Source organism: Ranitomeya imitator, chromosome 1 (assembly GCF_032444005.1).
Source record: "Ranitomeya imitator isolate aRanImi1 chromosome 1, aRanImi1.pri, whole genome shotgun sequence".
In the NCBI taxonomy this organism is placed as follows: domain Eukaryota; kingdom Metazoa; phylum Chordata; class Amphibia; order Anura; family Dendrobatidae; genus Ranitomeya; species Ranitomeya imitator.
This window is the reverse complement of record NC_091282.1, coordinates 1,163,793,426-1,163,807,474: the sequence shown is the minus strand read 5'-3', so window position 1 is coordinate 1,163,807,474 and position 14,049 is coordinate 1,163,793,426. Positions and strand designations below refer to the sequence as shown.

The 14,049-nt window shown below is 46.0% G+C and overlaps 1 protein-coding gene across 3 annotated transcripts in view; it reads left to right on the top strand.

The window, feature by feature from the left end:
• The window catches only part of ZCCHC4 (zinc finger CCHC-type containing 4), a 50,381-nt gene that overhangs the window by 17,949 nt on the left and 18,383 nt on the right, over positions 1-14,049 (top strand). For all 3 annotated transcript variants that reach the window (XM_069744650.1, XM_069744649.1, XM_069744651.1), the window contains 2 exons: positions 1,957-2,054; positions 7,771-7,892. In XM_069744650.1, coding sequence (XP_069600751.1) covers positions 1,957-2,054; positions 7,771-7,892 — 220 coding nt within the window. The remainder of the gene's footprint in view (positions 1-1,956; positions 2,055-7,770; positions 7,893-14,049) is intronic.

Here is a 14,049-nt window from a genome sequence, read left to right as displayed (position 1 = left end):
ACCAGACCCTGCAATACAGTCACAGGACCCTCATGGGTTACAGAGGGAGTCTTCTCCCGCTACCAGACCCTGCAATACAGTCACCGGACCCTCATGGGTTACAGAGGGAGCCTTCTCCTGCTACCAGACCCCTGCGATACAATAACAGGGCATTCATGGGTTACAGAGGGAGTCTTCTCCCGCTACCAGAGCCTGCAATACAGTCACAGGACTTTCATGGGTTACAGAGGGAGTCTTCTCCCGCTACCAGACCCCTGCGATACAGTCACAGGACCCTCATGGGTTACAGAGGGGGTCTTCTCCCGCTACCAGACCCTGCAATACAGTCACAGGACCCTCATGGGTTACAGAGGGAGTCTTCTCCTGCTACCAGACCCTGCAATACAGTCACAGGACCCTCATGGGTTACAGAGGGAGTCTTCTCCTGCTACCAGACCCCTGCGATACAGTCACAGGACCCTCATGGGTTACAGAGGGAGTCTTCTCCCGCTACGAGACCCTGCAATACAGTCACAGGACCCTAATGGATTACAGAGGGAGTCTTCTCCCGCTACCAGACCCTGCAATACAGTCACAGGACCCTCATGGGTTACAGAGGGAGTCTTCTCCCGCTACCAGACCCTGCAATACAGTCACAGGACCCTCATGGGTTACAGAGGGAGTCTTCTCCCGCTACCAGACCCTGCAATACAGTCACAGGACCCTCATGGGTTACAGAGGGAGCCTTCTCCTGCTACCAGACCCTGCAATACAGTCACAGGACCCTCATGGGTTACAGAGGGAGTCTTCTCCTGCTACCAGACCCCTGCGATACAATAACAGGGCATTCATGGGTTACAGAGGAAGCCTTCTCCCACTACCAGCGATGCATTCCTTTTTTTATTACATTTTTTTTTTTGTGCAGCCAAGCGCTCATGTGTTTCTATGTGAAGGATGCTGACTGGTGCATTGGTCGTCAGTTTTCTCTGGGAGAACAATGCAATCAGCTCTCCAACATCGGACATGACTGATGACATCTCTCCTGATGATCAGTCGGCCGGTGCCCCCATACACACAAGATAGTTGTCCGAACCCATCGACATCGGCGGGCTCAGCCAAAATGAGTCTGTATGGCCAGCTTTACTCTTGATAGATATTCATGCAGTGCACACACTTGTCCACTAGAGGGCACACTGAGTCTGTCTTTAGCGCTCAGTTACTGCTATCATTCAGCTTGTTCCTTTATGGGGTCTTATATTATGTGAGAACCACTAACCCCCCCACGCAGAAGGAGACATAGCTAGACTCTCTTTAATGCCTTGAGGTTGTGAGATCATAAATTTGAAAAAGTTTTTTTTTTTTCTTTTCCTCTTACTATGCGAGCCGCTTTTTGCTGTTTTTGCACATAAAAAAATACTTGGCTTCAAAATATTAGTAATTAAAATTTTTACTTCAATAAAGGATTTACTGACTAAACGCGATCAGTGCCACCGCCAGATAGTGACCCTGCCAATCCCTGCTGCACGCTGCCACTGTTCCTCCAATCAACAGTGCTGGATATTCGCTGGCGTTTTTAGCACCAATCAATAATGCTCTTTTATTGTTGTTTTTTAACGGTTTATGTGACCTTCTAGCTCATAAAGTTGCCTGGTCTGCTAAAATGAGCGCAAAAATTCCAGTTGTGAACTGGGGGGGGCAATGGAGGACATATGCACAAAAATGAATCGGGCGCAGTCATCTGGAAACCCCAAACTGCGCTCATGATGGTGAACATCATAAAAGCCAAACTAATCGGGTAAATGCTTATTAAATTGACTTTTAATTTGTGCCGTTTTTTTAAAGCCTATGCCCCAAATTGAAGTCAGGCGACAGACCCCAAAACCTATAAAAACAAAAAAGTAAAAAAGGTGGAAACCTGGTAATAAATCGGGGCCATGGTCTTTAGGGCTGCTGAGTAGTAATGTGTCTTTATTTCAGCGGTTTGTAAGGAGCTGCCCATGTTTTGGATCTTCCCCTACTTCTTTGAGGCGCGGATTGTTCAGTGTTTCCCGGATTTCAGCATGTTGGACTATCAGGTACGTGACTTGGGAGGGGTCATGGCAGCCGCTCTCTTTACGGTACATTTTACACTTGTGACTATCCTAATTCTGTCGGGGTCCTGAGTGTCCGTCTACACAGACCGACCATCTTTACTGGTCGGCAGTCGTTTACTAGCCTGTGTAAGTATACAGATCGCTCAGTGCTTCTCGGCAGCACAAGTCCTCTTTACACAGGATGATGTGCTGCTGAGAATCATCATCATTTTTTTTTTTTGCGCTGCACAAAAGACCATTTCACCCCGTGAACACGCATTTTGCTGGTTCATCAGTTGATCAGCAGCCCGTTTACACGGCAAAATAATTGCGGAACGTCCGTTATTAATACCCCTCATTCCCCATTATCTGTCAGTGCAGAATTACAGTGCAGAGCTGCATTCACAATTCTGCTCACTGCACAGCTGAAGTTGCTCCACATTCTGCACATCAAATGCTCCGGTGATTTGCATTTTGGAAACTTTCTACCATTACTGTACAGCTATGTGATGGAAGGAACAGTCATTGTCACACTACATTATGGCGGCTCCGCTAAGGCTACGGATTTGAGGCTTTGACGGAGGATCTGCTGCCAACGCCGTCGTCTTTAGGCCTAGTTCATGGAAAATCATCCATTATACGTCCAGAAAAATGATGTATTTTTCCCTTTTGTTGTGATCTGTATGCCATCCCTCTGTCCGTTTCTTACATCCGTATGGCGTCCATTTTTTGCAATGTAATAAATGATAAAGGTCAGATACAATTTCCTATCCTAGGATGGTGACCTGTATGTGGTCCATCTTTTATGCACCCACTGCCTTATAATGTCCGTATGCTGTCGGCTTGGCATATAGATGGCGAAAGGACGTTGAATGCGATCATCTGAGCAATCCCTTTTACATCTGATATTTTCATGCTGTCCATATCATAGATACGCCTTAATTAATCCTTGAAATGACAGTCGCAGTGTTTCTGCTCCACCCGCAGCTTTTTTACAGCAGTAATTTGGTTTTGCGTGGAAATGGCCAAGTGCAGACATGATATCAAAACTGGTAATTAATAAAAACATCAAGTGCAGCGATCTCCCCCCAACATGATTCATAACATTTATACAGCACAGTAACAAGAGCTTTATAATACTTATGTATGACTATATGTCAGTACAGTATTAACCAGTTCAGGGCTGAGACATTTTAAGCCTTTTTTCACCAGGCACGAACGACGACTCTCTTCCCAATATTCAAATCATTTTAGTTTTTTTTCACTTTTTTGTCACTTTTATTCTTTTTTTTCTTATATATTAGGGGAAAATGTAATGCTTGTTTATTTTTCTATTTCTTTTTTTTTTTTTTTTTTACCACAAATGATTTCCAAGGAAAAAGAAATCTACGGTAATTGTTTTCTCCTTTCCATAGAAATAATTTTTTTTTTTTATATTAGACACATACTTTTGACAGGGACGGGGCTAGTAATAGCAATTTTGGCTGGTCGTGTTTCATTTTTGTCATTTATTTCACACACTGCCCCTATGTGAATACACCGGGGGCCAGTATATTCACCCCATTTATAAAGGAATTTCAGACTCCTGCCTGCATAGCAGAGCTGACTGGGTTTCCTGGGACCCAGCAGCTCCTGCACCCTCCTTATACCCAGAGATCACATGACTACTGGGTGCAGAGAAGAAAGTGCTTTCCTAATCTGTTCACACAGTGATCAGGAAGGCAAAAGTGATAATAAATCATTTTTTCCTTCTGTCTGGTGAGTCTGGCTGTGTATTTAGGTCAATTGGGATTACCATATTTTTTATTATTTGCCAAATGCCAGAATGAGAGAGAGAGAATGTTTTAGGGCATTTTTATTACTTACTGCAAAGTCAAAAGTTTACATACACTAAGATTACTATGCCTTCAAACAATTCTGGACTGCCCATATGATAATGTCATGTGTTTGGAAGCTTCTGATAGGTTGTTTGGCAACGTCTGAGTTAATTAGAGACACACCTGTGGATGTATTTTAATACACACCTGAAACACACAGCTTCCTTGTGTAGCATCATGGGAAAGTCTCAAGAAATCAGCCAAGATATCAGGAATAGAATTGTATACTTGCACAAGTCTGGTACAATTTCAAGATACCTGAAAGTGCCTCGTTCATCTGTACAAACAATTATACGCAAGTACAAACAAAATGGAAATGTCCAGCCATCATACCGCTCAGGAAGGAGATGGATTCTGTGTCCCAGAGATGAACATGCTTTGGTCCGACATGTGCATGTCAACCCAAGGACAAAAGCAAAAGACCTTGTGAAGATGATGGCGGAAGCTGGTAAGAATGTGTCAATATCCTCAGTGAAACAAGAACTGTATCAACATGGGCTGAAAGTCACTCTGCCAGGAAGAAGCCATTACTCCAAAAGTAACACAAAAAAGCCAGATTACTGTTTGCAAATGCAGACAGGAACACAGACCTTAATTTTTGTAGATGTGTTGTGGTCTGATGAAACTAAAATTGAACTTCTTGGGCAGAATGACCATCATTACATTTGGGGGAAAAAGGGAGAAGCTTGGAAGCCTGTGAACACCATCCCAACTGTGAAACATGGGGGAGGCAGCATCATGTTGTGGGGTTGTTTTGCTGCAGGAGGGACTGGTGCACTTCACAAAATAGATGGCATCATGAGAAAAGAAGATTACGTGGCAATACTGAAGCAATATCTCAAGACATCAGACAGGAAGTTAAATCTTGGGTGGAAATGGGTCTTCCAAATGGACAATGACCCGAAGCATACTGCCAAAATGGTAATGAAGTGGCTTAAGGATAACAAAGTTAATGTTTTGGAGTGGTCATCACAAAGCCCGGAAATCCTATTGAAAGCTTATGGGCAAAGTTGAAAAGGCAGGTGTGAACTAGGCTGCCACGAGAGGTGGTGAGTTATCCTTCCATGGAAGTCTTCAAACAGAGGCTGGACAGAAGTCTGTCTGGGATGATTTAGTGAATACTGCTTTGAGCAAGGGGTTGGACCAAATGACCCAGGAAGTCCCTTCCAATTCTACCATTCTATGATTCTAAGGTGACCTACAAACCTGGATCCGTTACATCAGTTTTGTCAGGAGGAAGGGGCCCAAATTCCGACCAACTATTGTGAGAAGCTTGTGGGAGGATATCCCAAACGTTTGACCCAAGTCATTCAGTTTAAGGGAAACGGTGCCAAATACTAATCAAATGTATGTAAACCTTTGACTCTGCAGTAAGAAATAAAAATGCCTTAAAACATTCTCTCTCTCTCTCTCTCTCTTAAAACGGGAAAGGTTTATTCTGATTTCATGTCAGATATTGAGAAAAACATGTATATGTGTCTTTTTATATAGTGTATGTAAACTTCTGGTTTCATCTGTATATAGATAGCCAACAGTACACTCCTATATAAGAGACTGAATACTGAGAAACGGAGTCAAATAGTCTGTCAGTAGAAAGTACAAGAATTTTTATTGCATCATAAAACATATTTTTTTTTAACATATGCCATAATAATTATCAGTATAAAGACAATCAACCCAGAGGGCCCCGAGGAAGCCAGGGATCTACATACAGTCACACAGGGATCTACATGGGTAAGAATAACTCCTGATGTCATGACACAGCTGTTGGGTGACCTGGGACCAGGGGCTCTTCCCTGTCTCCCTAACACTAGGGGGCGCCCTAGCTCACCCTATTCCCTGGGTTACTTCTGAAAGTGAAGATGCTGGGGCCTTATCTCCTGAGTCAGCCCTCCGTCTGTGTTCTTCCCCACTGAGGGATGAGGGGCGATACTGTTCACCGTAGTGCACCAACCTGACAAGCAAGGCAACACAAACAAGGGTAAACAGAAAACTCCAGGCACACAAAATAGTCACTCCCATAGAACAGAGGTATGCAGCGGGGCGTGGAGGTAGGGAATAAACCAAAATAGAGAAGGTTAGGGAATTACCACACATACAAACCAAGCAACAGTCACAGATAACTTCTCCAACACTCCTTCTCATATGTACTCCTCTCCCACCATTAACCATGCAGCAAATGCTAGCTCTGACAAGGATTTGCAACAGAGCCCAGATTATAAAGAGGAAAGGAGTGGCTAACTAAGCTCAGCTACGAGCACAGAGATTTCCAACATGGCCGATTAACCCCTGTTCTGCCAAAAAGAAGAGAGAGAGTAGGCGCAATCAGACGCTGCGGTCTTCTGGCTCCACACTATTGCGTTAACCCCGTGACAGTTGATTAGTAGTTAAATGTGTCTTTAAGGGAATGTCTAAACACACAAATACGCAGGAATGAGAATCTCACATAATAATCATTATGCCTATTAACCTTTTGTACTTACCTTTTTCTGCAGGTTACTTGTCCCCTTAATAGTACTTGTATATTCACTATTTTGATCAGTCTTTTATTAAATGTACCCAGGAATATTATTCCCCCAACTGTGACACTATTTTGTGTTGACCCTAGACTCTTATTACCCGAGTCCTTTGTCATTAATCAATTTTGTCTTTATACTAATATTTATTGTGGCCTAAGTTTAAAATATATGTTTTATGATGCAATAAAAATTTTTTTAAGGTACCGTCACACTCCGCAACTTTGCAACGAGAACGACAACGATCCGTGACGTTGCAGCGTCCTGGATAGCGATCTTGTTGTGTTTGACACGCAGCAGTGATCTGGATCCCGCTGTGCCATCGCTGGTCGGAGCTAGAAGTCCAGAACTTTAAGGTACCGTCACACTCAGCGACGCTGCAGCGATATAGACAACGAGCCGATCGCTGCAGCGTCGCTGTTTAGGTCGCTAGGAGACGTCAAACACAGCAACTCCAGAACGATGCAGGAGCGATCCAGTGACGTACTTATCGTTCTCGCTGGTTGTTCGCTCCATGAAAAAACATTGCAGGCATCGTTGCTTTTGCTGTCAAACATGACGAATCACGCCGACCTGACGACCAAATACAGTTCCGGACTTTCAGCGACGACCAGCGATGTCACAGCGGGATCCAGATCACTGCTGCCTGTCAAACACAACGAGATCGCTATCCAGGACACTGCAACGTCACAGATCGCTGTCGTTCTCGTTGCAAAGTTGCGGAGTGTGACGGTACCTTTATTTCCTCGTCAGGTCGGCGTGTATCGTCACGTTTGACATCAAAAGCAACTATGCCAGCAATGTTTTACATGGAGCTAACAACCAGCGAGAACGATAAGTGAGTCGCCGTTACCTCACAGGATCGCTCCTGCATCGTTTTGGTGTTGCTGTGTTTGATGTCTCTACAGCGACCTAAACAGCGACGCTGCAGTGTTCGGCTCGTTATCTGTATCACTGCAGCGTCGCTGAGTGTGACGGTACCTTTACTTACTACAGACAGACTATTTGACTCCGTCTCTCAGTATTCAAACAGTAGAAAGCCAAGTCCGGACAGCCCCATTAAGCCACATAGCACACAGACATGTGAACAGCCCCATTGTCCATAGTGGGTTTGTGTTCTCTGTAGGAGAAATGCAGATACAACGTGAAGCACAAACCTCTGAATGGGGCGTAGGATGAATTCTCACGCTGCAGATTTTGCTGCAGAAATTTCTGTGAAGCAGAATGGTTTTATGGGACAATTACAGAACGTTCTGCAGCCGCAGGGTGTAAATTCACCAAAATGCTGCTGATTACGGTAAATGAATCTTCTCTGTGTCACTTCAGGTGGATTATGACAACCACACCCTGTACAAATACGGGAAGACTGGGAGGAAGCAATCGCCTGTCCGCATTTTTACCAATATTTCCCCGGAAAGTATTGTCCTCCCAGCCAGTGAGGGCTACAGGTAAAGATCGATGTATAGTATGTATGATGTCAATCTGGTCTTGGAGGACTCGCCCACACACACAGAAGACTAGAGCGCAGTCTCAGGAGATCGTATTCGCTTTTTGCTAATACTTGCTCACTTGCTTTACATGTCTAGAACTATTTGGGGGCTTAAAGGGGTTGTTCACTACTTTAAAACACAAATAATACTCACCTACCGATCCAACACTGCTCCTACATACTCCAGCATGTGTACCCCGGCTGGTTTACTGGCCTCTTTTTATAGCTGGGGGTATCACATAACCACTGCAGCCAATCAGTAGCCACTGATTGGCTGCAGTCATCACATTCTGTATGACCTGGAGGAGAAACTGTTTCTTTATTCGGACTCCCATGACAGCACACGAGAGAGGGGATCCGCCCTTAAGGAACAGGAAACCTACAGATACAAAAGGGCGGCACCTCTCCCCATGCATCAGTTGGTTTCCTGTTCCTGAAGGGACTGGATGCCTATAGAATCTACAGGAGTCCAGGCCGGCCTGACCGATTCTGGTGGCGAGGGGGTCTCCCACTTCGGCCGGTGCGGGTACCTGATGTAGTCACGGTGGCCCTGGCAGGGCGGCACGGCGGTGACTAGGCAGCGAGGAGCGGTCGCCAGGGGGTGTCCGGTCTCCGGGGCCAGCGTCTGGTAAGTCGCCCTTCCCGTGGGCTGTGGGTCTCTCTGGACAGGGGGGGGCGCGGCGGCATCTAGGGGGCGCCGATCGGATCGTAGCTGGCCGGCCTCGGCGTTCCACAAGGGCTGCAGCGCTGACAGGAAGCGCTGAAAGCTGTGGTGACGTCGGGGGGCGGAGCCGGCGACGTCTTCCGGATCGGTGAGCTCCTGCGCATGCGCGGGGGCTCCAAGATGGCGGCGCCCACCGGAGATCATGCCGCAATCCCTCCGGAGTAACGATTGATTCCCCACAGCTGCGGGAGGGCGGGAAAATTAAACAAGCAAGCTGGGCAGGATGCGCTGACCGAAGGAGGGGCTTTATAAGGCGGCTCCAGCAGCATGTTCCCGGGTTCTGGCTCCAATTTACTGAAAATGGATTCAGATCAGGATCAGCAGGTTGTGCTGCTGGAACAAGCATCCCAGAAACCCAAGGAGAAGGAACATGAAAAGAGGAGCGATGGTTCGGGCCGCAGAAGCTCCTCCAGACAGGGGTCTGGAGGGTCAGCCAAAAAGGATCCCCCTCGTGCTTCGGTATTTCTGGGTGTGAGCAGCCACTGGTAAGTGATCTTCGAGAAAGTTCACTTAGTGACTAGTCTCCCCTCATGTGTTTTTATGTAGGGAAGGAAAAACGTCAGTAAGGCGAAGCATAGGGAATGTGCCATCTGCGGGGTTCCCTTGCCTGACTCACACCCTAAAAAACTATGTGACCCCTGTATCCAGCAGACGGTGAGGTTCTGGAAGGAGGGGAGGGGGTATAGCATGTAGATCTTACACTCTAGTCTACCTTACTTATCCCCGTAGGTAGCCGAAGAATCCTCCTCTATTACGGCCAGTCTCAAGGAGATGATTAGAATGGAGGTTAAAGAGTCCTTTAAAAACCTTTCACAGTCAGGAGGTTCTAGGCAGAGAACTGAATCTGATTCGTCTATGGAAAAGGACAAGTCCGAAGAATCAGACAATTCAGCAGCATCATCCTCCTCTTCGGAAGAAGACGCTGCTCGGTTTTGCCTACCCCTAGAAAGGATAGACAAATTGGTAAAGGCGGTCAGAGGCACAATGGGAATATCGGAACCCAAGCCTCAACTATCCAAAGAACAAATGATGTTCAGTGGATTGGAGCAAAAGAGGCGCAGAGTGTTTCCTTTAAATGAGAAAATACAAGATCTTATTAATAGGGAGTGGAGAAAACCGGAGAGAAAAGGCTCCTTACCACCTGCGCAAAAACGTCGATACCCTTTTGATGACCCAGCAGTAGGTAACTGGGAGAAAGCACCAAAGCTGGATGCAGCAATTGCCAAGGTAGCTAAACGATCTTCTCTCCCATTTGAAGATATGGGAACACTTAAAGACCCCCTGGATAGGAAATTGGATACCTTCCTGAAGGGAACCTGGGAGATGGCAGCTGGCTCCTTAAGACCTGCGGTAGCTTCAACCTGCACGGCAAGGTCAATGATGGTCTGGCTGGACCAGTTGGAGACCCAATTAAAACAAGGGGCCTCTAGAGATTCCATTCTCTCAGCATTACCTGTAATCCAGGAGGGGGCGGCTTTTTTATCAGACGCCTCAATTGACTCCGTAAAGTTGGCAGCTAGAGCAGCAGGACTTTCTAATGCTGCAAGGAGAGCCCTATGGCTGAAATGCTGGCCGGGGGATATGCAGGCAAAAGCGAAGCTCTGCGCTATCCCTTGTAAAGGCGAGTATTTATTTGGGCCTACCCTGGATGAACTCCTGGAGAAAGCAGGAGATAAGAAAAAGTTTCCCAACCTGTTCAATCCATACCGTCGTCCCTTCAACAAAAGAAGGTTCAACCGGGGAGGAAAGCGAGCCTTTTCACCAGGGAGAGATCGTCCCAGATGGGAGGATAGGCGAAAGCGAGGTACAGGTCTCATGTTTCGCCGTAACCAGACGGAAAATAAAAAACAAGACCAATGACTGGCAATTCCAGTGGGAGGGAGACTATTGCGTTTCTCGGCAGAGTGGTCGAAAATCACAAACAGCGTTTGGATAAAAGACACTGTTTCCCATGGTCTCAAGCTGGAATTTGTTCATATTCCACAGGACAAATTTAGTTTAACACCCTGGCGCTCATCTCCCACTGAACAATTCGCCCTAGAAGAGGAAGTGAGGACTCTTTGTTCCAAAAATGTTTTGGTAGAAGTGCCGTATTCTCAGGCAGGGAAAGGGTTTTACTCTCCCCTGTTCCTAATCCAGAAGCCTGATAAATCTTACAGGACCATTATAAATCTTAAGGGTCTCAATAAGTTTTTGGTGAAACACACTTTCAAAATGGAGTCCATCAATTCGGCAATAAAGATGCTTTTCAACAACTATTTCATGGTAGTAGTGGATTTGAAAGATGCCTACTATCATGTACCCATTCATGCTGATTTCCAACGGTACCTGAGGGTAGCGATACTAATGGGGGGTAGGATTCAACATTTTCAATTCAGAGCACTCCCCTTTGGGATCACCTCGGCACCTAGGGTGTTTACTAAAATAATTGCGGAAGTCATGGCGCATTTAAGAGAGTCAAATATCCTTATAGTCCCCTACTTAGACGATTTCCTCATTGTAGGTAACTCGGTAGATCATTGTCTGTCACAATGGGAGATTGCTAAAACCAAACTAGAACGGTTGGGTTGGATCATAAACTTTGAAAAATCAAAATTACAGCCCCTAAATGTTCAAAAATTCCTGGGGTTAATGTTGAATTCAGTGACACAGCAGTGTCTCCTCCCTATGGAGAAAATGGACCAAATTCAGAGTTTTGTATTAAGAGCAATCAATACACCTTCCATGACACTTAGACAAGCAATGTCTCTACTTGGGTCACTCACATCTTGCATCCCAGCAGTTAAGTGGGCTCAGTTCCACACCAGGTCCCTACAAAAAGAAGTCCTGTTCCATGACAGAGCCTTAGGAGGCGCATTGAATGGGAAATTGACATTGAGGCCGATAACATTGAATTCCCTTAGATGGTGGCTAGATAAACAAAATTTATCAGCAGGGGTTCCCTGGATGGTAGATGTCACCCACGTGATAACCACGGATGCCAGCTCTTCAGGGTGGGGAGCCTATATGGGGGACATGGTGGTCCAGGGACAGTGGGAACCCTTCACAACATTTTCATCAAATCAAAGAGAGTTGTTGGCGGTTGAACTGGCTGTTACAAAATTCCTCGTATATCTGCAGGGCCAGCACGTCAGAATTCTGTCGGACAACAGAGTGGCGGTCGCTTACATAAACCGGCAAGGGGGAACTCGTTCCGAAACTTTAATGCAGATCACGGATCGGTTGTTCCAGGTGGCAGAGCTCAATTTTCTATCTTTGACAGCTCTTCACATCAAGGGAAAAGAAAATGTGGCAGCAGATTTCCTCAGCCGAAATGTGTTAAAACAGGGAGAGTGGTCTCTCAACGAGGACATTTTCAATCTCGTCGTCCGCAGATGGGGTCAACCAGTGGTGGATCTATTCGCCACCAGAAACAACAGAAAAGTAAAACTTTTTTGCTCCCTAAATCCCAGGGAGAATCCCCTGGCGGTAGACGCGTTTCTCATAAAATGGGATTTTCCACTGGCCTATGCTTTCCCACCACTGAACCTGATACCTCTAGTGGTGAGGAAAATCAGGGAGGATCGAGCGAAAGTCATCCTTATCACCCCCTTTTGGCCCAGAAGAACCTGGTTTGCCTGGCTCAAGAGAATGTCTGTAGCGGTCCCCTGGGTACTGCCAGAGATCCCGGACTTGCTTTCTCAGGGACCGATCTCCCATCCACAAGTGGCGGGGCTCCATTTGACGGCATGGAGTTTGAACGGTCACTATTAGTGGGGAAAGGCTTCTCTCCAAACTTGGTGGAGACGCTCCTAAAGAGTAGAAAGCAAATAACTACGAGAATCTACTCTAGGACTTGGAGAAAGTTCTTGTCTTGTTCAAAGTTTAATGTCCAAGACGGGGTGCCAGTACAACAAATCCTAGAGTTCCTACAGAAGGGGTTCGAGTTAAAACTCTCTCCTAGTACCCTTAGGGTACAGGTCTCAGCTTTAGGTGCCCTATTTTCCTGTAATATAGCGAATAACTACTGGATAGCGAGGTTTATGAAGGCAGTTAGTAGATCTACACCACTGCATAAAGACAGAACAGTTCCATGGGATTTAAATTTAGTTCTGTCCTCTCTAACTAAACCCCCCTTTGAACCTCTGCAGGAGGCCTCGATCAAAATGTTGACACTTAAGACAGCCTTCCTGATCGCCATAACCTCAGCTCGCAGGATAGGGGATATACAGGCACTTTCCAGAGCTCCTCCATACACTGAAATCTTGTCAGACAGAGTAGTCCTTAGACCAGACCCAGCATATCTGCCAAAGGTGGCGACACGGTTCCATAGATCACAGGAGATAGTTTTGCCGTCCTTTATTCCTAATCCCTCTAATCCTAAAGAGCAGGAGCTTCATACGTTAGACGTCAGGAGATCTCTTCTTCAGTATATTTCAGCTACTGATAATTGGAAGAAAGATGGAGCACTGCTTCTTTCCTTCCAAGGTCCAAGGAAAGGGTTTAGAGTATCGAAATATTTACTGGCTAAATGGATTAGGGAAACTATCTCTCTAGCTTATACAGCAGGTGGGGGGCCAGCTCCGCAGAACCTAAAGGCACATTCCACCCGGGCCATGGCGTCATCCTGGGCAGAAAGATCTGGAGTGTCAGTGGAGCAGATATGTAAGGCGGCCACATGGTCATCCCCTTCCACTTTCTTTAAACACTATCGGTTGGATTTGGGGTCCTCCTCTGATCTTTCCTTTGGGTTAAGGGTGCTACAATCTATAGTCCCTCCCTAAGGTAGCTTACATCTCTGTAAATCTCTCGTGTGCTGTCATGGGAGTCCGAATAAAGCATTAAGCTACTTACTGGTAGCGGCATTTTTCGGAGGCCCATGACAGCACCCTTAGTTCCCTCCCTATTCACGTGGGGGTAGCACTTCCTGATATGTATATAGCGTAATATGTAAATCTCACGTATGGTGTCTTATTACAATAATGGGTTATTTTGTTTCAAATGTATATAATGTATATAATGTATATTTGTGTACCACTAACCGCGGCAGTCCTCTCAGGCTCTGAAATACAACTGATGCATGGGGAGAGGTGCCGCCCTTTTGTATCTGTAGGTTTCCTGTTCCTTAAGGGCGGATCCCCTCTCTCGTGTGCTGTCATGGGCCTCCGAAAAATGCCGCTACCAGTAAGTAGCTTAATGCTTTCAGCTCAGATGGAACGTAAAGGCTGCAGCTAATCAGGCTGTTGATTGCTGCAGCCAATCAAGTAGTGTCTGCTACTGGAGGAAGAAGCCAGGAGACTGCTGGGGGACACAGTGTGGACTGTGGAGGAACAGTGCGGTCCACAATATGAATATCATGTTTTGTTTGCTTTTTTATTTATCCGGCCCACTTAAAATGTTGTTGTTTTGTTTT